The sequence below is a fragment of the Pocillopora damicornis genome, chromosome 1 (genome assembly GCF_964200805.1).
Source record: "Pocillopora damicornis chromosome 1, jaPocDami1.2, whole genome shotgun sequence".
Classification (NCBI taxonomy): Eukaryota; Metazoa; Cnidaria; class Anthozoa; order Scleractinia; family Pocilloporidae; genus Pocillopora; species Pocillopora damicornis.
The window spans coordinates 23,467,249-23,492,481 of NC_142670.1; the positions used below are offsets into that span (position 1 = coordinate 23,467,249).

The window sequence follows — 25,233 nt, forward strand, 5'->3', positions numbered from 1 at the left end:
GGATAGGGTTGTGTGGAAATTTTACCCAAGATCGTTTGGCTTTGCTTTCGTGGGGTTTGTACATATGTTTATTCTTTTATTGCGCATCTTCTTCTCGTTTTTTCCCGGCATTGCCGCAGTATTGGGTTTTACGAGTATTTGCATTTCTATTGTATCTGCCGATCGTTTTTATAAGTAACGCTTCCCACAGGTAATGTTTCGCAGTTGCAATAAATTCCCAGCCTATGCAACGAGGTCAACTTAATGAGGCTGTAGAAAAGTAAAATCAGTAATTCGAGGCCAACAATGGGCCTGTATCGAGGCCGAAACGAGTAGAACGACTTACGGGCCTGTCCCCAAGCCAATGGGTAAACGAACAAAAAGAATTTGTTCTGAATAAAGAAAGGAGGCCATTATCGGATAGATACTGTGGGCCTGTATGAAGAGGGTCTGAATGGGGGGGTCAAAATGTCGGTTGTCGGTTAAAACATAGTTAGTAGAGGAGTCTCCTCTACTAACTATGGTTAAAATTTCATTACTTTGTCGGTTGTCGGGTAAGACTTTTGACCTTTTGACCGTTGTCGGTAAATCTCAGTTAATAATTAAAAATACACGTTAATTATTCACATTTATTATGCAATTTGCCCAGTTTTAAGACTTTAAACTCGAGACGAAGTGTAATACTTGTAATAATTCATTATTTGTTTTCACTTAAACCTCGTTAACACTGTTTTTTAATTCAGCAACGTGCTCATCTACCCCACTTTTGTTTGCAAATCTAGTATACCGATAAAATTCACCAAAGCTTTTATTATAGATGTGAATTTGTTTCCTGTCGACTACGGGGCATCGAAGTAAATCAAGAGAGGTAAATTCTACAAAGAATGAAACACCCACTCTAGCCCCTGGGATACCTAATTTTAATTTTTAAGCGACGGAAGTCTTTTTTCCGAGACGTCCACATAAACTCACTACACCTATTATTTAACGGCTCTCGTGGCTTTTCTGCGAGGTTTCTTTTTTCTCTCTTTTTTTTTTTTTGCCAAAAATATGGTTGTCATACGTATCAATCTGCACCGTTAAATGGATTTTTTAACTGTTAGTACCTTACATGTCGAGACGCACAAATGCACGAACAGCCCTGTCGGATCGGGTAACACACGCTCTGTTGACAACCTCTGGATGTTCTTCAAAATCTGCTTCCTCGTCATCCGAATCTGTTTCATACTCATCGATTTGTACTTCTCTGTGATCCTCAAACACCTCAGTAACATCCCCTTCGTCCACAAATTGTATGCTGACAACGCTTTGTGCATTTGCTGACGATACAGTGTTTTCTTCAGGATATCGAAGCCTCTCTTCAGACTCGTAGGTGTGGTGAACGGCGTAGACAGCTGGCGGCAAGGCCCCAGCCTTATCTTTTGTGGTCTCACTCCTAACCGTCCGTTGGCGTACTGGTCTGTAACTCTCTAGCCACTCTTTGATCTGTCCTTCCATCCCTGGTGTTATGTCCTCACTTGGCAAAGGTGTCATCGTAGCTATAGCAGAAAGGGGCATGGCGGATTGAGGTACCGGATAGCAGGATTTGTCATGCGTGTAGTACTTTGCTGCCCATCTAGATGTGCGCTTCAGAGATTCCTTGCAAATTGTTCCAAAATCCTGGGCATGTGTAAATACCGTAAATGTCTCGTGTTTAAGGTGCGAAACAGCGTGCAAATTTTCCACTACTGTTGTGAGCAACGTTTCGAGCAGCAGATCATCTACAAATTGGGGGTTAATGTCCATCACGTTCTTGTAAAGCCTTTCTATGCCCTTTTTAAGCAAAGACACAGATACTTGCGTCTTCTGTGATAGAGTTCCCTGTGGACCATTGGTTGCAGACGTCTCGCTCAACTGGTAGCGTCCTTTCACCTTACTCACAGTGTCTTTTACATAGCTGTCAATCTTTGTCACGTTCTCTTTTGCTTGTTTCAAGGACACTCCGTCTGGTTTCATACCCTTAGAATGAATTCCAAAGGTATCGTAAAGGGAGCCAAGAATCCCCAGAAAAGATACCGTTTCTGAGAGGCTCGTCACTATCTTCAGTTTTCTGGCGGAATGAAAAGGTCATAGACAGGCCTACACAGACTCCCCTGTGTGGTTTTACGTTTGCGACGCAAAAGCCTTTAATTAAAGCTTCGCTCTGACGAGTATGTCTTTGAGCGATTTACCTCTTTTGTATGGTATAATCGGAGGCGTTTTGTAAATTGTTTTCAGCAGTGGCTGATTTTGGATGAGGTTCCATTCTTGCATCAGTATTTGTTTTAAATTTTTAACCCCTGGGTGGTATGCTGTCACAAAAGGCAATATTTTGCCTGTAGTTTTTTTGGTTTGTTTTTTAAGTGTCGACTGCCTTGCGGCAAACGAGACCTCAGATAACGTTTTTTCAATTAGGCTTTTTGGGTAACCACGTGCTTCAAGTCGTGTTTTGAAGTTACACATGGCCTCCTGGAAATTTCTTTCCGAGGAGTTTGTTCTTAGAAGTCGGATAGCTTCTCCTTTAATAAAGCCTTTCTTAACACCTGGCGGGTGGCAAGATGAATAGTGTGTATATTGAAAGGTCTCCGTCGGTTTGTAGTGAGTTTTGACGTCGAGGATAGCTTCGTTTTGGAATCTTTCACCTTTGTAGACAACCGTGTCTAAGAATGTGATTTCAGTCTTTGAGAATTTACAAATTTTTTGTTGTTTTCTGTGTTTTCAGCCATGATTTGGGCTTTAAAAATAGCTCCACGGTTTCTTTTACCAACGCTACAAGAAGACGGCGCGAACATTGGTTGTCTTGGTTTATTTTTAAAAATACATTTTAGCCCGGCAAATTCTTTATTTTAGCACGCAAAATGCGCCACAATGCCCATCAAAGTGATAATAATACAGTTTTTAGCCGGAATTTAAAAGAAACTATCTTTACATAGCGAACGCACCAAGTGAGCGTTTTTCGTTGTATAAACAAGGCAGTGTTTATAAACAAGGAATACCGCAGAATTTCCAAAGTAGCGAAATTTATGACTTTTGAAAATCAGGTAAACGAACTACAAGTGCTAATTCAGCCCTACCATCCTGAAACTTTTGAAGGTCTCCTTGTTGCCTTTCGTTTCTCTCGATGTCACCTCCTTCAGTCATGATCCTCTTTGCCAGATTTTCATCTTCTTTTGCTTCTTCTCGTGATTTCCGTTTCCTTCTCACTTTTGACTCGTCACCTTTCTTCTCAGTGTCGTTCATTGACTTCTGCTTGCTTTTATCAGATGTAGCCGGCGCCTTCAGCAACACTACTGGCTTTCCGGTCCAGTTTGTGACCTCTTGGATAATGTGTACTAAAATATTAAATACCGTGTGTTTTAAGTTTTCTCTTTAGTAGGCTTTTGAGAAACTTACACAGTTCTTATCAGCAAATGCTCGTCAAGATGTATAAAACGTGCACATCGAGCGAAATCTCTCGTGCGTAGCTTCCCTCGAGGAGAGAATTGAATATTATTTGAACGTCTGGTTTTCAGAAACGAATAAATTTAAGGGAGTGTATAAATAAACGGGGTCTTTAATATGTTAAGCTACACTGTTGTTCATTCACCAATTAATCAGAAAGAAGCTTATAAACTGATTTACTCGCTACTTCTTTGTATAGATTTTTCTTCTCAATTTTCGCATTCAAATGGACGGTGAAAAAGAAAAAAAAACATTCCGCTCCACAAAACAACAAACAAAAAGCGGTGGAACCAGAGTTTAAACGTTAATATTTGAGCTTAATATTTAACTACAGGACTAAACTTCGCTGCACGCGTTCCACACTTACCGTTGAGCTCACTGCTACTTTCATCCGATATTAAATTTGGAAGTTCAAGCTGCCATTGCCCATCCGTCACAATTGCAAAATTTTCGCATTTGCCCGCAGGCGATTTCGCCTGGCGAAATAACTTTAACGAAAAACCGCCAATTCCATATTGATGTGCTTGCTCCTTTAGTCCTAAAAACTCCGTAAGATGTTTTTTTTTAGTTCAGATACTCCTCTATGAGCTTCTTTGTCTACTGGGACCCTGCTTCGATGACGTTCGATGGCGACTTCTTCACCTTTTCGAAAAAAACTCACGATGACTTTAGCAATCCCAGTCATGACCCGACCGCATGAACAAACAACGAGCAATAAAAAGACAACAGCAGGGCATCTCGTCGGCTCGATTGTGATCCGCTGTTCTTGAAATGAGACAGCAGGGCGTCTTGTCAGCCCGATTACGAGCCGCTGTTCTAGAAATGAGCCCACACTGCTCACCGAAAAGAAGGATCCCGTGGATTTAAAGTAATTTGAAGTAAAGAAATTCTATAATTCGGCTAAATTTGGAATTAATGTGGTTACGTCGGGTGAAGGAGGATTTTCTGAGCTAGAAATCATCAAAATGCTGTTCTTTCTGAATACAAACATCCCTATCACGTCTGACCATGTCGGTTGTCGGTTAGAATTTATTTGTCGCTAGTCGGTAATTTTTTGCCCGTTTCGTCGGTAGTCAGTAATTTTTTACGCCCTTTGTCGCTAGTCGGTTAACCCCATTCGCACCCTCTATGAAAGCCAACGAGGCCAAAAAATTGTTGGACCTGAATAAATTACACGAGGCAAAAATGGATAACGTTATGGGCATGTAATAAAACAAAAAGAAGAAAGGGAGAAAGAAAGAAAAGAAAAGAAAAAGGAAAAAGGGCCTCTAAGGGCCTATTTACACGGTACGACTTTTTCGCATGCGACAAGCTTACGACAGGCTTACGACACGAATTGTTTCGTGTAAATTAAACCTACAACTCGCTTACGACTCTTAAGTCATGTCGTAGGCCTGTCGTAAGCTTGTCGCATGCGACAAAGTCGTGCCGTGTAAATAGGCCTTAAGGAAAATAGAATAATGCGTTCGAGGCCAAAAAATGCCTGTAAGACAAGTAAACGAGGCCCAAATGAGTAGAAAGACTTAACGGGCCTGTCTTCAAAGCCATTGAAGAAATAAAAAAAATAGTATAAATGAAGGAGGCCGTCATGGATAGATACTTTGGGCCTGCATGAAAGCTAACGAGGCCAAAATTGTTAGAATTACAATGACCTGAATAGAGAAAAGTACAGGCCAAAATTAATAATGTTATGGGCTTGCATAAAGAAAATATGGCCAGATGGACCTGCAAGGCTATAGATATTGAATATATGGGATATCTGATAGCCAAAGGGTTGGCAAGTTATTTAGATTTCTCTGTGTTTTCCGTTTCTCAGGTAACAAAATTACGCAAAGAGCTCAATGAGTTGAAAAAGAAAACCGAGTCCTGCTCGATTGATACAGCATTGATGGCTTTACAGGCTTTGGTGGGTCGTTCACCGGCCCTGTTTGATTCCTATGCCGCGATTGCAGCTCTTGAAGAGGTAGTTGACTTGGCACAGAAGTATGCGGAGGAACGATACTCGAGTAATCAGATAATCCTCAGAAAGTGTCGCCCCCTGGTGGCAGATGCATCCTTACAGAATATACTGATCAAATTAGTGGCCTCGAAGGAGAAAGCTGAGATTGCTAAGGTAATCGAGAAGGCGAGAAAGTCAAGCCGAGCAGGGGAACGTTTTTCACCGCCTGTTACAGCTGGGAGAACAAGGGGACCCTCATATGGATAACGAAGAGGTCGTGAATCCCGAAGATGCTAGAACTGTGGCCAGCTGGGCCATTTGCAGCATGCGTGCCCAAAGGCTGAGGCATCTAAACGCCAGTAGATTTCTTGTATGAGTGACTTCCATTTATCTTCTGAATTACTCAAATCATTTGTGCAATTTTTTTTATAATGGTGTAACGGAATAAAATGTCTTGTTTGTTGTTCCTTTACCTTGTGGTGTGCTGCCCTTTTTTTTTGACGGCTTAGGTTCAAGAGAGTGACCCCACAAGTTGTATGTCCATAGGGCATATCCTTGAACCCGCGAAGCGGGCTAACCGTGTTCATCTTTCTTGGGCTTGGGTTGGTATTTTTTTCCTTAGTCAGTGTTTTGATTTTGTTTTTCATATCCATTTTCTAGTTTGACTGCGAGGTATTAAATGAATTTAACCCCCGTGGAGTGCAGAAATCTTCTGAGATTAAGTGGGTTACTGTTGATAGACACCCAAGCCCAAGTAAGATGACCAGTGTTGGGAAAATATCCGCGGACGTTGCAAGGATAGAAATGGGGGAGAAGGGAAATATGAATGATCTGCTGTTCAGAGACCCTTCAAGCTTCAGGGCGGGTGAGATCCACAAACACATTCCAGTGTGGGAGCGCATTTGGAAAACAACCCGTTCAAGGAGCAAATATTACAGTGGTTGCAGTATGGAGTGGATGTCAAGGAATTTATGAAACCATTCAAAGGAACGTTCAAAGACAGCAAATATGATTCGCGATTTCCTCCCAGAAAACACTTAAAAATCCACCAGTCGTGCAAACTGTTTACAGAGTTCATCTCTAAAACATTGGTGGAAAGAGTGAGGACGGGGGCAGTTCGTGTTTGGGGTAGAGTAGGAACAGTAGAACCCTCCTTGGGTCATCTTACCTAACAAACACCATGAAACCCAACAAACCAAGGCTATGCATCGACGCCCGTTTAGTAAACTTGCGGATGTCGCACACCCCGTTTTTGTTGGATACCCTCGTCTCGGTGCCTAGATATGCGTATCCGGGTTCGTTTCTTCCAAACATCGACGACAAGAGTGGATACGATCACATCCTTCTTGCTACATCATCTCAGGAACTATTTGGCCTTAAATGGAAAGGGTGGTGGTTCTGGGAAAAAGAATCCCTTTTGACTGAAAAAATTCCCCGTTTATATACCAAACCACCGGTATGGCCTCGACTCATTTCTTTGGAAAAATGGGTATTACTTGTGGTTTATATATCGACGGCAGACTAATTGGGGAAATCATGAGTAAGCATGGTTTTTGGTCCCGCAGTTTGGAATAGCGTGATTCGAAGTTTAGTGAGAACGCAGCTGAGGCGGCCCCATACGTAGTGTACAGAGTATTAACGGGACTTGGGTACTTCCTCAGACTTGAAAAATGTATCTCGTCTCCTGCAACCAGACTTCAGTACCTTGGGATGTTAATTGACACTAACGAGCAGGTTTTTATCGTTCCCTAGGATAATCGGGAAAGCAGGACATGGTCGAGAAGTAACGTTTACACAGGGTTTGAGAAAAGAGCTGGAATTTTGGGGGTTTTTAGACACTTGGGATAAATGTGTCCCATGGAGGCAGGAAAGGCATATTTCCTTGGTAGTGCCAACGGATGCCTCGTCTTATCGGTGGGCAGTTATCTTTCACTTCCCTCCAAGAAAACAAAACGTGGAGATTACTGGGAAGAGGACATCCGCTAAGAACAAATCAATGTCAAAGAACTTAGCGCAGTTCTGCAAGCCGTTAGGTGCTTATCAGCATCAGTACGAGACTGCCGAATCGATGTTAGAGTCGATAACCAGGTGACGATCAATTCCTGGCATGGACGTGGTCCGAAATCACCTAGGTTGTTCAGGGTGGCCCGCCTGCTATTCGAGTAAATAACAGAGAGGAATCTGATGCTTGAGATGAGCTACATACCGTCGGGACTAGATCCCGCGGATTATTATTCACGAAAATTGACCCGTTGAGACGCAATTCTCTCTGCTACTTCATGGGGTGTGGTCCAAGAGGAATTTGGGGGTCCAAGTGGACACAACTTCGACCTCATGGCTTACGATTCCAACGTCCTCATTTTACCCCCTTTTTAACACCATGTTCAGCCGGAGTGAATCTATTACATCAAGACCTATCCATTTGGTATTGGTATGGTATTACAGTCAATGCTTACGTCTTCCCTGCTTTTTCGCTGATTGGACCATTGCTTTGGTTCCTTCGATCCCAAAGAGCCACGGTTACGTTTATGGCCCCGAGATTGTCGCCACTCCCTGTCTGGTGGCCCATAATCAACTCGATGTCCAAGAAAAAGGTTTTGATTGCCTGTAAAGGAAGCACTTATACCATATCATTCCCTAAAAAGCAAGGTTTTGAGTTAGGGGAATTGCCATTTGAACTTTGGGCTTTCCGTATTGGCCCAACAGTGTGAGTAAAAGTTATTAATATCTCTTATTCGTCTTTCTTTTTAGACTCTCGCTATGGTTCCTCGCATCTGAATGACAATTCTTTCAAGTTCTGCCAACGTTGCGGTTATAAACGCCAACTGCAGGCATCAATGACAACAACGTCATTAAAGGCGCCTATTAATTGGATTGCTATTAAGGAAAGAAAAGATTCTTTAGAGAAGCGTTTGCTTTCAACCCCGAAAAGGACGCCCTCCTTTTTAACCAGGTGTTGACAAAGTCACTTCGAGATGGATCTGAAAACGTGTTTTCTTTAAAGAGGTATAAAGACCCTGTATTGTGCCCCGTTGTAGCTCTAGAGGTCTACATTAAGATGTGTGACATAAGATGGGAGTATTTGTTTAGGCCAATAAGCCCCTCGGGAGACATACTCCCTGGGCCCTTTGATTCATCAGCTGCCCAGGCGAGATTAATTTCGTATGCCAAAAGATCTCCGATGCTTTCAAAGGAAACGCTACCCAACTCTTCATGGCCATAGAAGTGGCTGTGCAATTTCGCTTGCACTATCTGGAATTGAGCTTAGGGAAATCATGGACCATGTTGGCTGGAAAGCAAATGCAACCGCTCACCATTAGATCAAGCTGCGGCAAGTCTTGGCCTATGGTGGGGCAAACGAAACATTATCAAGGCTTCTAAGTGCTTTAACTGAGAATTACAGACATAGAAATGAACTTTTTTACATAAGCCATCTAGGTTTCTGGACTACTTGACTAGCCACCGCCCTCCTCCTTATAGGGCTGGAGAGGATTTGTTAGTTCGGGGGTTTGTTAAGGTTGGGGTTTGTTTAGTTGTTTTTAAAGAGTATGTTATAGCTCTATAGGATTAGAACTATGAATGCGAGGACATGGTGACTCCCATATCTCATGCTAATGAGTAAACAGAATGGATATAGAACTATTCAAACCCTTTGAATATTCATTATACATTATGACGTTGAAATTAGCATAACCTAACTGTGTCATTTAGCGCGAACCTTCGTTCTGTGCAGTTCCCACCCCCCACCCCACTTACCCATTCTGCTTATTTATCGCCCTATCCCTTCGAGCTTGCTCGTCAGGGTGACTCCCATATCTCTCCCATAGCTAATGAGTAAGCAGAAGGGATATTGAACTGTTCCTTTAGTCGATCATCATGTGGTCAAAAAATTTTAAAAACCTAGAAGCGCGATTATAACACTGTTTACAATTAACTCATTAGCAGGGTTTTTCGCATGCTGTTGAGTCGATCGAACTTATATTTATTAACACATTTTCAATGAGTTTTATTTACCTTAATCAGATCGAATGCCGCCTAAGCTAAATTCTGAGCCAATCGCAGCCCTGCAAAGCACAAAGTCGCAAAGAAAATCCACATCTCCTTATTGTATGATTAGAACTCTCTGCATACAAAAGAAGTAAACAAACATTAAAACCTTTTCAGAAGTCTTTCAAGGTCTTCACCATGGCTTCTTCCAGAAGATTTTACTTCTTGGTCGCCCTATTTTCTTTATTGATAATTAAAGTTGCGGGTGAAGAAGGTGAGTTATGCTTTTATTTCCTCCGAGCTGATATAAAATCATTACAGTTCAACCAAGTTAGACGCACATTCGATTTCATATTCTTTATTTTCATTTTTTCCTAGAGATATATAGGTAACATAGTTAACTAGACTTGAAACCAACCTAAACTTATATATCAATTTTTTATCTTATTTATTGAACAAAATTTTATGTCACATGAACGATAAGCCAAAGGCCGACATTTTGATTTTTGGTAAATAAGAACAACACATTTTTTCTGTCTAGTGTTGTTAAGACAACCCAAATTCTAAGCCGCCAATCGCAGCCCACGCATAAAAAAGGCAGGTCTTCCTACTGTATGATTAAATTAAAATTGACCCCCTGGTTAGTTCTGTTACAATGCAAAGACAGGAGAAACTAGTTCGTGACAAAACTCCCCGCTATCGAGATGCAACAAGGCTCTTCATCGCTCTTCTCTTCTTCTCTTTACGTTAATCACCCTGAGCGATTTTCTCTCTCTACGAGTAGTTAAGAAAAAGTTTAAAGTTTAGAGCAAGTGTGGAATTTATGTCTCATCCACATGAATTTAACTAACTGGTGAGATCATCAAATCAAGGATATCAAAAAGCCCCGTCAGCCAAAAGAAAAAAATTCAGAGGTTTTAACTCAGACTGGCTGCTTATGATAAAATTCAATGCTGGAATGTTGCCTCTTTCAAACTGGGCCATTGCCCGAATATACCAAGTTACCGCTATGCTAAGAATTCCAAATTGATTTCTCAAAGAAACAGATATGTGTCTTCAAAAATGCACTACAGCAAAAGCGAATTCAAAAAATATTGTATTCAATAACAAATAAAATATAAAGTCGTAAAATGACCTAAATGCATTAGAAATGGTTTTAACTTCAAATAATTCTCATTTGTCATGAAATACACGATTCAGTGAGTTGTGCTCCAATTTTCCCAGTCGTAAACTATATTCATACTGCTACAGTGTTGTAAGTAAATTGTGCTCCAATTTTTCCAGTCGTAAACTATATTCATACTGCTACAGTGTTGTAAGTAAATTGAATTTATAATTTTAATAGGACCGAGTGGAGTCTAATTTTGCTCACTCATGAATATGATTAAAGACCGAATTGGACGATACGAAGTCCTGTTACCAATTAATTATATCCATTTAAGAAAAAAACAAATACATGTACATTTACTTGAGAAAATATCTTTGGCAGAGAGGCTGTTTTGTAGGGTGAGTGGCTGTCGCTACGGTTATTGTAATCAACTCTGTTATTGGGGGATTTGGCGAAGTGTTGGCTGTGACAAATGAATGTGACATTTCAATTTTTATTTCAAAGTATCATTACCAATTACCACTTCAATTGGCATATATCTGCTTTTAAACCTCGTTTTCACACCAGAACACTTGTGGACAGACTCCTTGCCAACATGATGGCACTTGTCAGACAGGATTTACAGACAAAGGTTACAGATGCCTTCGTCCACCTGAATGCAAGGGCACCGATTGCGAGGAAAGAAACGGTGGGTAAAAAAGCATTTTTCATTTGGTGAAAATTTCTACCTCACCTTACCTAAGTTGTCTTTCGATGAATCCAATTGTCAGTCCTATTCAGCCAGCCATTCGTTCGTCTGCTCCTCCAGAGTGTCTGAATCCCCTTTTGTCCATCCTGCTATCCTATCCATCTGTCTGACTAAGCGGCTGGCTGTCTAGCCGTGCATTCTTTTTACCCAACTCACATTCTTTTGTTCAAAATCACTTCATCACATATCAGCTGGTTCTTTTCCCAACAGTAAGATGGATACAGAAGACGACATCTACGGTTTGTTTTGGTGCAAGAGATGATTCGTATGGTTTCTTTTGAACTTCCAAAGCGGGTTTCATCATTACATTCAAATTAACGCACAAATCTGGTTACGTGACCTGTCATTCATCGAACCCAAGTTATTCATCCAAATAGGGATGCCTTTGAAATCGTCTCATTCCCAACCAAATGGCCACGTTGATAACCGACAAAACCGCAATCTTCTTCTCCCAAAGAGTGATTTCTTATCAGATTATTGGGACTGCAAGTTTTACAGCCTGTCTTAGGCCACGACCGAATCGCCACAACTGCTCTTTGATGACCTCTCTACCCCGCTGACGGTGGAGACCAACCAAGAATTTCAAATCTGGTACAGCGAGGACTTGTTCAAATGGGGTTATGGCGATAATGGGTACAAAAAGACGTGTATTGCAGTGTATGGTTTGTATGTTTGAGGTGTCGCCAAAATAAGAAAGTACATTGAGTAAGAGAGTGCCAAAATTGTTGTTCATGGACCTTTATTACTTTAATATTAGATAACTGCAACTAACTGCTATTTGGTCAACCTCAGCATCTACTTTCAAGATTACAATCCGTTTAAAATAGGAAATTTGATCGCATCACCCCTATCCTAAAAAATGCTCCACTGGCTTCCTGTTCGCCACTGCATAGTTTATGAAATTCTTTCGCTGTTCTACAAAGTTTTCAATGGAGCAGGGCCCTGCTACATTAGTGACTTACTTGATTATCGCACCTCCAAACGGACGCTAAGGTCATCTTCTCAATACCCTCTGGCGACCCCGAAAGCGATACTAAAGACTTATGGAGAGAGAACGTTCGCTGTGGCGGCACCAGGACTATGGAACTCGATCCAACTCGGAATAAGATCTAGTTCTTCAATTGACAGTTTCAAAAGACATTTAAAAATGTATCTTTTAAACTAGCTTATGACTCTTTTTTTTTTTTTTTTGTATGATTCTTTTAGCTTGTTAATAATCTTAATGATGATGATGTAAAGCATCAAAGACAATTAGAGGATTTAGCGCTTTATTAAATATCTTTATTATTATCATTTATCTACGGTTTGATTCAGCAATGTGAATACATGTAATAATGACATCATAAGTGACGTCATTCTATTCGATTCAAGAATGAAGGAAAAGAATACTTGCCCTAAAAAAGGTCTAGCTTGGAAGCGAGAATTCATAAGAATCAGGCTTATGCGATTTTAAAATATGCACCTAAGTATATAGAGATGAAATAAAGAAACTTGAATATATGCTGGTCTACTTTCATTTTCCCCTTGCACCTTTTCATACAATGGCTGGCTTCCAGGTTTATGGAACATTTGAGAATGAACCTGGCGAGATATAAATTCAAGTCCTACTTCTATTTTCCACTGCGGGATATCTCAAAGTGTTACCAGTTCTGCGAGCATTCGCCCTTTTTGAATTTTAACTATCAATTTGCTGCCCTAAACACTTCTGGAAAACAAAACTTACATTGATATCCGAGAATACCATGTCATTCCCATTGTACTCGTAGGTTTTTAATGAACTGCGTAATGATTTTCGCATCCAAAACTAAATGATGCTTAGCGGAAAGTAAGGAAGGCAATAATGTAATTTAGAATTATCAACTGAGTTGATAACGTTGATAAAGCTGACGTTTCGGGCGTTAGCTCCTTCGTCATTTGTTAGACCTTTGTCATTCGTTAGGCCTTGGTCATTCGTTAGCCCGTCGTCATTCATTAGCCCTTCGTCATTCGTTAGACATTTGTCATTCGTTAGACATTTGTCATTCGTTAGTCCTTCGTCATTCATTAGTCCTTCGTCATTCGTTAGACATTTGTCATTCGTTAGACATTTGTCATTCGTTAGCCCGTCGTCATTCATTAGCCCTTCGTCATTCGTTAGACATTTGTCATCCGTTAGACATTTGTCATTCGTTAGTCCTTCGTCATTCGTTAGCCCTATGTCATTCGCTCTGACGGTAACAAAGAGAATAAGAAAGATGGTAAGTTTTTAAGCTCGCTAAAGAAATAGAGAAGGTTAACAAACATCAGGGTAACAAAGGTTAACAAAACAAAACAATAGGGTAACAAAAGCGTAACAAATAGTTCCTTAAATTAGTTGCTTTAATCAAGAGAAAATAATGGTCCCATTATTTTCTCTTGTTTTTATTTTTAAGTTCAAGTTTTATAGGAAAAGGTGTGACCAATTTTCGCGGGTCACTTGCCACTAGTAAATTTTCGTGAGAAAATTTCGCGGCTAAGTTGTCAAGGGGTTAATTGAAAAAAGGGCCGTTCAGTCAGAAAAAAGACGTGAACAAAGGACGTCGCAATAAAATCCGCTATTACTCTTATACCTGGAAAAAGAGATAGGGGAGAGAGAAGTCAGCTGGGATGAGCTGAGAAGAAGGCAAAGGGCAAACAGCATTACGGGCCTCTGACCACGACGAGAATGGACTGAATTAGAGTAAATATTAATATAAATAGCAACAAAAAAATGAGCACTAATATATTTCTTACTTTAAACTAAAAGAGTAATGAGTCGCCAAAAACTTTTTCGCGAACCGGAAGACGAAAGGTCTTGAATCCACGCCGTCCTCAACGGACATAATGGGTCAGGCAGTGAACGATATTTTATTCACTTTCCGTTATTCGATATCCTTTCCTATCCAGATTAATAACTCAAACATCTATAAAAATGAATGAATGAATGACATTGTAGCACAACGTGCATAGTGCACGGTTGTCGTTCAACGCTTCGTATTTGTCGTAATTAAATCGTTTTTCTTTGTTTTCAGGTATGGTAGTAGATGAGAGAGCGGTTTTGGTCACCCATCTACGTTATTATAGACTATAACGCCACATAAATTTAAAAACTGCATTATTTTTAGGGTCCGAGCGCACTGGACTGACAAAATTTGTTTGGCCCTACCAAAAATCTCGACAAAATTTGTCTCTGCCAAATTTCCAATTTGTCAAGCGTGGACGGATGAGACAGGATGAGACAGCAAAATATTTTTTAACCACATGTGTCAATCACATGAGACAGGAGCCTCCATCGCAACGTTCGAAGAATTTTCGGATCTACCAAACATAGCAAGCGCATCGATGGGACACATATAAAAATAAGGCTCCAAAAGAAAGCGCTGTCGACTACTTTAGCTGATATAAATTGAGCAGTACTTAGCCCTGGAGATGCCGCTGGAGCGTGAACTTGGGAACCGTTTAGAGACCTTCCAAAGAAATTAATCGAAATTTTTACAATGTTGTTCTGGGGACTAATTTCACTGTCTAATACATATGGTAACTTGTAAAGATATTCCTAAGAGACCCAATTCTATCCATCAAGCGACGCTGATAACATCCATTTACGTCATTTGCCTTAATTTCCACATAGAACAGACAGCTGCAAGCTTTTTTTAAAATTATTTTCATAATACGGTTTCGCTCATAAAACAGGTCAATTTTGGAAGCTTAATCCACTGCTGGAAGCTAGTGATCAATTTAAAGCTTGTGCCATACGTGCGGGGTAGAGACAGAAAACTGTTACCTTGAAGAAGGCATGGAATTTGTTCCACTTTTCATGTTCGTAGCCCGGAATGCATTATTGACTAACTTCACTTTTGGATAAGGTGACATACAGAGGGCGAATCATTTCTTATCCTTCGAATTTTCCAATGTATACTAAATTTATCGATAGAAAACCATATTTGAATCTCCTGCGTGATGCCAATCAACAATGGCCTGTCTTAATGGAAATTAACATTAAGATCCTCTTTCTATGATGATCGTTCTAAATAACCAGAGGCGATCGTGTAAACTCAAGTAAGAAAAATCTGAATTTTCAAGGACCTGTATAATGAAGAAATCGAAAAAATGTTTATAAAGACAATGAATATTTTTCTTACGACTTACCATTCATGAAGTAGAAGAGGAAATTGAAAAAATCTGCGGATAGCTTTTATTAACGGCTTTTGCTCTATCTCCCCTAAAATAATACAGTTCGGGAGAAACAAAACAAACGAAAATGCTTTCCAGAAACCTTGTGTCTTCATCAAAGACAAGTAATGCTCAATGCTGCCAATTTTTGTTCTGGTTTCACTTTGTTTTTAACGTATTTGGGAGGGAAGGGGGGCTGGAGTTAATTAGTCATAACATCCAACTCTGGGTTGTGACGTGGTGCACTTGATCCCAATCAGACATCGACGAGTGTTCAAACATAAACATCTGCGATAAGAACGCTTCCTGCAGTAATACCCAGAAAGAAAGCTCCGTACTGTGGTATACTTCAAAGATCGTGTATTTTGAGGAGATTTGGAGGCAAGGGTGAGTCTTTGGTGTCCGTAGTAAGCTTTTCAAATGACAATTATTGTATTGCCTATAGGAGTAGGTCATGAGAAAGAATTATTACAAGTTGTTTAATAAAATAGTTTAAAATTGTAGGAGTATAGTCTTCCTTATTTTGATTAAATCATACCTTAACAGCTGAATCTTGTAGGAAAACGTGTTGGGCGAAATGGCTGAAATCTAAATGCTTTCTATGCTAGTAGCTCTTATACAAGCCATTCTAACGAAAACTAAACAACACCAGAAAGAGGCCCGAAATGACGACCAGTTACAACCTAATTTAATAACCTTTTCAGGCTTATTTGTGTGTATGTTACCGATAACAGAGAAGGTGTAATCTGTTACTCTGGTTGCTTTAGTTATAACTGACAATGGGCCTAAGACAAATAGCACGTCTAAGTAATCAGAGGTTTGCATGTCTTTGCTGCACTTTAGAAAATCTAAATTGACTTTCCCAAAGGCTACACCTTCTTATCGCCTGCTATTCAAATTCTCTACATGTAATAAGTTTAAGGTTACATGAGACAATGAATTATCACTTTCCAGATGTAGGTAAACAAAACAGATACCACTTTTTTTGTTGTTGTTGTTAATAGTACTGTCCCTAGTGTTGTTAAAGTGCAAAATTCATCATATTCCTTCAAGTGAATAATCGATAATCTTCGAAAGGGTTTCCGAACTTTAGGAAGTGAGAGTTTGATTTATTGAGATATCTCTCTCCTTTAGTGAGACATAAATCGCCATCTGGTACCTTTTAAATATATTAATATTATCTAGGTTTGATAGAGCTCTCGACTTTTTAAATGAGCTTCCCTCTAAAATTTATGACGACAAATTTCTGAGAGAAACAGTTTCATTGATCAATTCTCCTTTTATTCAATTATTTGATGGAAAAGATCTTTTCAAGAAATCCCACAGAATTGATATCTCTGAGACAAAATTAAACGTTACAATCGACTCTTTATCAACATATCACGGGCAATAATAAACTATCAGACTTAAAAAGTGTTTAAAACATTCATTCTTAAATGCAATAATTACAATTATTTAAAAATTAATACTTAAATTTGTATCCGATCCTTGTTATGAAGCAGAGTGACGACAAAAGAAATACCATTGACGATACACCACTAAATGGTTCAGTGTTCTGTGTCACACAACTCTCCGAGGGATGGTACTGTTTCGTGACAGCTGTAGGAACTAGAACTCTAACAACCTGTGTTGATAGCTATAAATGTGGTAAAGCCAACCCAGGCTGGTTAACCCTTTGACTCCCGGAGGCGATTAACCCGTTACTTCTTCTTCCCAACAAAATCCATTCATTATCCAGGTAATGAGAATACCCAAACTTATCAGGAAGAAGTTGTTTACCTGATCTAACACCAAAATCTCTAAGCTAATTTATAAGGAAATGTGAAGCACCTTAAAGGTTACCGATCAGCTCAGATTTAAGTCGAAAACTGTGGATCCGACCATTTATACAAACTTTCCCTCCCACCGACTTGTGATCTGCGCCACTGTAGTACAGACTGACGTTGAGGAAAATAACTCCACGTAAAAAGACGATTTATGAACCGCTATCTAAGTAGACGTCTATCACAAATTTAACAAATTTCATAATAATTACCTCCATTATTTTAACTCTAATTGTAATAGTAAATTATTGACCCAAGCGAGATACCCGGTCTGGCTGAATGGTAACCATCCTATAAGTCCTAAGGATTGGTCCGCTTCGGCACGATTAAAGTACTTTACCAGTGTTACTCAAAAGATTTCTGAAAAATTATGACATCAGCTATATGTACAAAATTGTTTTGAACAAGCTGTGAACTGTGCTTGAGTGGTCCAGACTAAATTTGAAGCAAACAACTGCACGTTATGAAAGGATTCGTATATAAATGCGTGCAGGTAGATGCGTATCCTCCTCTCAGTCCTTTCCATATTATCATGATACCAAGATCGTCTTTGAAAGTCAAATCTTTTTCCAAGGTCAAATTAGCAGTTCGAGAGTACGGGGCAAGTTAAGGACGAATTAGACTCAGAACATAGCAGCCCATTGAACATGGCACGCTGCCTAATTTAAATAGCGCTTTGACACATACGACCCTCTTACAATATAAAAAGAAAAGTAACACAAATAATTGAATAATTTACCGGCGTTACTGTCTTGTTGCCTTATCTATTATCATCTCGTCTCTCGGGACGACCCAAAATCATATTACCTTGGGTGTTTGCGCTCTTGGTTATCTGCTTGCAAGTTCTCATAGCTTCTAAAACCGCAGATTATTTGTTTGTTTGAAAATGTAAATTTCCAACACTGACCGTTATGAATTTGAAACCCACGTCTTCTACTTTTGTTTGTTTCCCTTTGTTTTGTTTTATTTTTTTAAGGTACGTCTATGAACGAGTCTATGTAGCCGTTTACACATCTTTGCGAGAAGAACTGCACGTAAATATATGACTTATATCACTGTCGCTTCCACTGGCTTCATCCCCCATAATGTTTCAGCCAAGGAAGATCTACGTGCATTTATAACCCAAAGTAACTAATGATAAAAATAAGTTTCGAACTTTAGAATTTTGAGAGGCGCGCAATGAGAGTGAAAGGTTTAAACAAATCAAAAATTTCTTGTTTGATTGAGTTTAAATGTTTACATAATTCAAGTTACCTAGGGCTCGTTTACACTATAAATTTTAAGGGAGCCATTAACCTTCTCTTCTTTAGCCAGCGGTGACAACAAAGTTAAGCTGCTGGGCTGCAGGGACTGCATTCCAAGCCATCAAAAGTTTCATTCACACGTAGAAAGCTTTGAACAAAGTCAAGGAGGCTTAACAGCTAACAAAGAGAACACATTTATTTACTTCAAGTAACACACTTGTATGAATAAAGACTGCTATTGATTCCCTTACTAAAATAGATGCCGAAATAATAATTCGTATGAAAGACCAGACCTTTGTTTGTGAAAGATAATTTTCTCGTAAGCTTAGAGAAATTTAAAAAAAAGGCGAAGTAGCTGACGTTGTTTCCCAATTTCTTTTCATCTGCAAGGTATTTCACCAGCTTAATTTGGATTTAGAGGGAAGCAAAGGAAGTTAATAATCTCGAACTAATGAAGGTTGATAAAGTTATCAGAATTTGAAAATAAAGTATATAAATAAGAATTCTATGTCCACAAATAAAACGACTTTCTCTTCCTAGTAACAGAGCATCAACAAAAGCACGGAACTTTTTCTCGATTTAAACTTGACGTGCGGAGAACAAGCTTTGAACCTGTTCCTTTTGTCAGACACCTCATTAATTACTCCAAGCCACATCCTTTATGCGATGTCCACTGGCTTCAGTGACGGCAAAAGAAGGGTAAAAAAATTAATATTTTGATCTTCTGGGAATAAAAATTACACCTGTTCCTTTAGTCGATCATCATGTGGTCAAAAAATTTTAGAAACCTAGAAGCGCAATTATAACACTGTTTACAGTTATCTCATTAGCAGGATATTTCGCATGCTGTTCAATCGATCGAACTTATATTAATTAACACGTTTTCAATGAGTTTCATTTACCTTAATCAAATCGAGTGCCGCCTAAGCTAAATTCTGAGCCAATCGCAGCCCTGCAAGGCACAAAGTCGCAAAGAAAACCCACATCTCCTTATTGTATGATTAGAACCCTCTGCATACAAAAGAAGTAAACAGACATCAAAATCTTTTCAGAAGTCACCAGCGATGATCCTACTTAGCGACTCAACTTAGTCTTCACCATGGCTTCTTTCTCAAAATTTTACTTCTTGGTCGCCCTGTTGTCTTTATTGATAACTGAAGTTGCTGGTGAAGAAGGTGAGTTATACTTTCATTTCCTCCGAGCTGACATAAAATCATTACAGTTCAACTAAGTTAGACGAACATTCGATTTCTTATTCGTTATTTTCAGTTTTTTTCCATAGATATATAGGTAACATAGTTATCAGAATAGAGACCATCTAGCCTAAACTTACTCATCAAAACTCTTAGATAATTGTTGAAAAATTTTGATGTCACATGAACGATAAGCCAAAGGCTGACATGTTGATTTTTGGTAAATAATAACAACACATTTTTTTTTTGTTTAGTGTTGTTAAAACAGCCCAGATTCTAAGCCGCCTATAGCAGCCCACGCATAAAAAATGCATGTCTTCCAGCTGTATGATTAAAATCACAACGGAATCCTGGTTAGTTTTGTTACAATGCAAGGACAGGAGAAACTAGTGGGTGACAAAACTGCCCGCTATCGAGAGGCAACAAGACTCTTCTTCAGTCTTCTTTTCTTGTTCTTCTCTTTACGTTAACCACCCTGAGTAGTTAAGAAAAAGTTTGAAGTTCACAGCAGGCATGGACTTAATGTCTCATCCACATGAATTGAACTAACTTGTGAGATCACCAAATCAAGGCTATGTTTTGTTACTTATACAACTCGTTAGCTTCATCACTCCATTGCCTTTGCTTAGTCCCTAAAAAACGTAACTGGTTCTTTACCCGGCAATTATGTAAACCATAAATGGTGCTAATCAAATCCGATTCAATTTCCCAAAGATTTCTGTCGCAAGATGGAATTTACATCTTCTCTTGCTTTCCCTGGCAAACGGCTCATAAACCACTTGATACGAACCGTAGAATCCCCTGTGCAAGACTTCTGCTCAGCTCTATGTTACATGGAACCCAAATGCGTCAGCTATAACGAATTAGTGGCCAGCGGATCTCCAGTAATCACAAAATGCGAACTGAATAATTCCACACACAATGAACATCCTCAGGATCTCAAGTCCTGGACAAACTGTAGATATAAAGGAACAATGGTGAATACATTCTTATCCTGTGTGTGCTTTTCGTTTATCCTTGGTTTGGTGAGTTTTGATGGTTAGTTGGTATCCTATCATGGCCAAGCGAATAACATTACTTGTCATTTGGTAGATTAGTATATAAAGTTGGCTCAACCTCGGGTTGTTTAGCTTGTAAATGTTTCGACGGTAAGTTGTTTCACTAGTATGTTGTTTGGCTGGTTGCGTAAGGTTTTTTGCAACTGGTCTGTATGGTTGACGGGTTGCGTGGCTGGTTGTTTGGTTGATTTGATCTCATGTGACATTTCAATTTTCATTTCAAAGTATTATTACCACTTACCACTTCAATTGACATATATCTGCTTTTAAACCTCGTTTTCACACCAGAACACTTGTGGACAGACTCCTTGCCAACATGATGGCACCTGTCAGACAGGATTTACAGACAAAGGTTACAGATGCCTTTGTCCACCTGAATACAAGGGCACCAATTGCGAGGAAAGAAACGGTAGGTAAAAATGCATTTTTCATTCGGTGAAATACTTTTATGAAAAACTCTACCTGACCCTTTAAGTTATCTTTCGATGAATCCAACTGTAAGTCTTATTAAGCCAGCCATTCGTCCGTCTGCTCCTCCAGATGTCTGAATCCCCTTTTGTCCCTCCTGCTTTCCTATCCATCTGTCTGACTAAGCAGCTGGCTTTCCTGCCGTTTATTCTTTTCACCCAACTCAAATTCTTTTGTTCAAAATCAATTCATCATATATGTGCTGGTTCTTTTCCCAACAGTAAGATGGATACAGATGACGCCATCTACAATTTGCTTTCGGGCAAGAGGTGATTCATATGGTTTCTTTAGAACTTCCAAGGCGGGTAACATCATTACATTCAAATCAACGTGCCAAATTAACGAACCCAAGCTATCAATCCAAATGGGGATGCCTTTGGTGCCGTCTCATTCCCAACCAAATGGCCACGTTGATAACTGACAAAAACCGTAATCTTCTTCTCCCAAAGAGTGATTTCCTCTCAGATTATTGGGGCTGCAAGTTTTACAGCCTGCCTTGGGCCACAACCGAATGGCCACAACTGCTCTTTGATAATTTCTCTACCCCGCTGACGGTGGAGACGAACCAAGAATTCCAAATCTGGTACAGCGAGGACTTGTTCAAATGGGGTTATGGCGATAATGGGTACGAGAAAACGTGTGTTGCAGTGTATGATTTGTATCTTTGAGTAGTCGCCCAAATTACAAAGTAAATTGAAGAGAGTGCCAAAAAAAAAAAACCTCCGGATCCGTGTTCCGATGCTCTACTACTTAGCCACAGAGACTCTGTATGATTATAGACTTCTATACTCTATTAAAGTTCATATATCGGACACCCGTCCTGCATACTGCTACTATCAGGGTAACAAAGGTCAACAAATAGCGTAACAACAGGGTAATTGCTTTCATCAAGAGAAAGTAATGGTCCCATTATTTCTTTTGTTTTAATTTTTAAATTCAAGTTTTACAGGAAAAGAAGTGGCCAATATTCGTGGGTCATGTGTAACGGGTAAATTGTCGCGACAAATTTTCGCGGGTAAGTATCACGGGTGAATTGAAAAAAAAAGGTCGTTCAGTTAGAAAAAGCCGTGAGTATAGGACATTGTCGTAATAAAATCTGCTATTAATCTTACACCTTGAAATTCAAAAAAGAGATGGGGAGAGAGAAGTCAGCTGAGAAGAGCTGAGAGGAAGGCAAAGGGCAAACAGCATTGGGGGCCTCTGGCCACGGTGAAGATGGACTGAATTATGGTAAATAGCAATATAAATAGCAACACAAAATTAACACCAACACATTTCTTTCTTTAAAACTTAAAGAGTAATAATTCGACAAAAAAACTTTTACGTGAACTGAAGGACGAAAGGTCTTGAAACCACGCTGTCCGCAACGAAAATAATGGGTCAGGTGGTGCACGATTTTTCATTCACTTTCCGTCATTCAATATCCTTTCCTATCCAGATTAATAACTCAAACATTTAAAAAATAAACGAATGACATTGTGGCACAACGTCCATCACATATCAATTTCAGATAGTGCAGGGTTGTCGTTCCCCGCTTCGCATATGTTCTAATCAAATCGTTTTTTCTTTGTTTTCAGATATGGTAGCGGATCACAGAGCAGTTTCGATAGCCCGTCTACAATATTATAGATCATAACGCCACATAAATTTAAAACTGCCTTATTCTGATTGTTTTTTGTTTTGAATGTTTTTTTAAGGGCTTCGAACACATTTTTCACGAAAAATGTCGATCGCAGTTATTAATGTAACTACAAAAACTGACAAATTTCAGAACAATTGAAACAGGATCATGACTTTCCTATTAATTTCATGTTTATTATTACCAAAGTTGGCAATAAAATAATTATACGTCGATAAATTCAAACGCGATAAATTTTGCGATGTGTTTATCTTTTTTGCGCGGGATGCATTTTTTGATCTTTCACATTTTGAAAGTATTTGGATCAAAAAGTTCAATAGAACTTGAAGGTTTAAGTTTCTGTTATCCTAAGAATATGGAATGATATTCTCTAAGAGACCTTATTCCTTTTTATTGAGCACAGGGGAAAACAACTATTTGCGTCATTTGCGCTAATTTCCACATAGAACTGACAGCTGCTGAGAGCTTTGTTTGATGTATTTTCATGATACGCTTTCCTTCATAACAATAGGTCGGTTTGGGCTGCTTAGTCCACTGCTGGGAGCTGGTGATCGACTTAAAACTTTTAGCACACGTGTAGGGTAGAAATAGAAGACCGTAATCTTGAACTGACTTGCTTGACGTTCGGTAAAGGTGACTGGAAAACTGCCAATCGTTTTCTATCGTCGATTCATTTATGAGTGCAATCTTATTTCATATATCACTTTCATTCTCTTCGCTGATACAGAAAGAATAAACGTTACAAAATAAGCCAAATAAGGAAAACAGCCACGTTCAACATCCACCCATGACTGGAACTCATTTTGTAAAATTAAAGAGTATTTAACGGAGATTTTTAAATGCATCCTACTCAGAAAGTTGGATATAAGATGCAAAACACAAACAACTTCGACAACTACCAATGAAGTCAATTCAAAAATCCTTCATTCCCAACTCTGTTCTCTCAACAACATGCACGTATTACACTGTTAAGTTAACTTCCATTGTAGTTTACTAAACGGAATTTGATATCTTTTCATCGAAAGGAGGTAGATTTTTACCGCTCTCAACCATCTCAGAGAATTTTGTTTTACCTTAGAACATTACTGGAACATGAAAGAGTATTTTATAAGTTCTAAAGAAAGCTATTGACGCAAAACTCTCTAAGGACTAGTTTAATATACTCTCTTCAAAAATTTCACCAAAAACTTAATGACCCAGTATGGTTGGATTATTGGAAAAATTTGCATAAATGTTGCGTACAACTTGTAAAGTTTCTCTAGTTTGAAAATTTATGGCGTTGCAACGTTCGCTCGTTTGCCATTTATCAATAATAACTTTGATTTGGAAAGATGCCTCTTTATCTTTTTCGTCGACTTCAAATGCCAAGATCAAAACTTTTTACAGAGGAAGAAATAGTTTTTGCCGTGTTATTTCTGGAAAGAACCTCATTTATACTCACATAGGCTGGGTGTACATAACAGGTGGCATCTGTAAACAATTAAAAAAGAAATGATAACTTGACTACTCTCCATCTGAGATGTATAACGTTCAACTTTTAAATTTACTTATCTTCCCGGAAGGGTCGATTTATCACGTTTATACTGAATTTATCAGTAAAAACATTTTTAATCTGCTGCGTGATGTCAGGAAACAATGGTACGTCTCATTGCGTATTAGCATAAATTACCTCGACTCGAGGGAAAACAAAACTAACTGTTTCCCTCAGGACCAAACATTTAGTGTAGCAAATATATATATATATTTTATAACTTCTCCACTATGACTTAGATAAAACACTTTAAAAAGATTGACAGATCGCTTCTCTTTACGGATTTTGTCCCATCTCCGCTAAAATAATATCTTTCTGGAGAATTCATGAGAATGCCTTGCACGATTTTATGCTATTCATCACAATCATGAAGAGATGAAATAAAGAAGCCAAAGTATATGCTGGTCTACTTTCATTTCTTTTCAATTTCTTTTTAATCTTGCTTTAAGTTTTTGTTCGTAAGTAGATTTTGGTAACTCGATCTGTTTCAATTTTCCGTCACATTTTTTTAAACTTTTCATACAGTATTTAGCTTTCGAGTTTAGGAAACATTTAGGGATGAACCTGGTGTGTTGGAAATTTAGTTCCTACTTCTATTTTCTACTGAACGTTATCTCAAAGTCGTAGTAGTCCTGTAAATGTTCGCATTCTATGAACTTTAATGATCAGTTTGCTTCCCTTAACATTTGTTCGAAAAAAAAATTACATTCCTTCCGCGAATCCTTTGTCATTTGCGTCAGGTACCTGCAGTTTTTAAATGGACGTTATAAGGATTTACATATCCAGATGTAGATGCTACTCGGAGGGAAGTGATCGAAGTAGTTTGTTCGTTCATAAAAGCCCTTATGAAAAAACAGTTTTAGCAAATTATTTAGAAAATAATCCTT

General features: G+C 39.0%; 3 protein-coding genes and 1 pseudogene across 4 annotated transcripts in view; 2 read left to right on the forward strand and 2 right to left on the reverse strand.

Moving 5' to 3' along the window:
* LOC149052844 (uncharacterized) overlaps positions 1–25,233 on the forward strand; it is a 327,679-nt pseudogene that overhangs the window by 295,991 nt on the left and 6,455 nt on the right. The window lies entirely within an intron of this gene.
* LOC149052857 (uncharacterized) lies at positions 636–1,974 on the reverse strand. The gene has a single exon (XM_089181865.1). The coding sequence runs from the start codon at positions 1,972–1,974 to the stop codon at positions 1,087–1,089; it is 888 nt and encodes a 295-aa protein (XP_089037991.1). The 3' UTR covers positions 636–1,086.
* On the reverse strand, positions 1,918–4,643 carry LOC149052858 (uncharacterized). The gene is made up of 2 exons (XM_089181875.1): positions 4,551–4,643; positions 1,918–2,676 (listed from the first exon to the last, which is right to left on the reverse strand). The coding sequence occupies exons 1-2, from the start codon at positions 4,641–4,643 to the stop codon at positions 2,149–2,151; spliced, it is 621 nt and encodes a 206-aa protein (XP_089038001.1). The 3' UTR covers positions 1,918–2,148.
* LOC149052859 (uncharacterized) lies at positions 4,254–6,182 on the forward strand. The gene has a single exon (XM_089205869.1). It carries the CDS (start codon positions 5,129–5,131, stop codon positions 5,642–5,644), a length of 516 nt encoding a protein of 171 aa, XP_089061995.1. The 5' UTR covers positions 4,254–5,128; the 3' UTR covers positions 5,645–6,182.

What these genes read in the sequence shown, in the direction of transcription:
- LOC149052857 (XM_089181865.1), bottom strand. Translation starts at nt 1,974, where the DNA reads ATGAAACCAGACGGAGTGTCCTTGAAACAAGCAAAAGAGAACGTGACA.
- LOC149052858 (XM_089181875.1), bottom strand. Translation starts at nt 4,643, where the DNA reads ATGCCCATAACGTTATCCATTTTTGCCTCGTGTAATTTATTCAGGTCC. An exon ending in TCATAGAGGGTGCGAATGGG is followed by an intron (nt 2,677 to 4,550) that starts GTTAACCGACTA and finishes AAATTCTCAAAG; the next exon opens with ACTGAAATCACATTCTTAGA.
- LOC149052859 (XM_089205869.1), top strand. Translation starts at nt 5,129, where the DNA reads ATGGGCTTGCATAAAGAAAATATGGCCAGATGGACCTGCAAGGCTATA.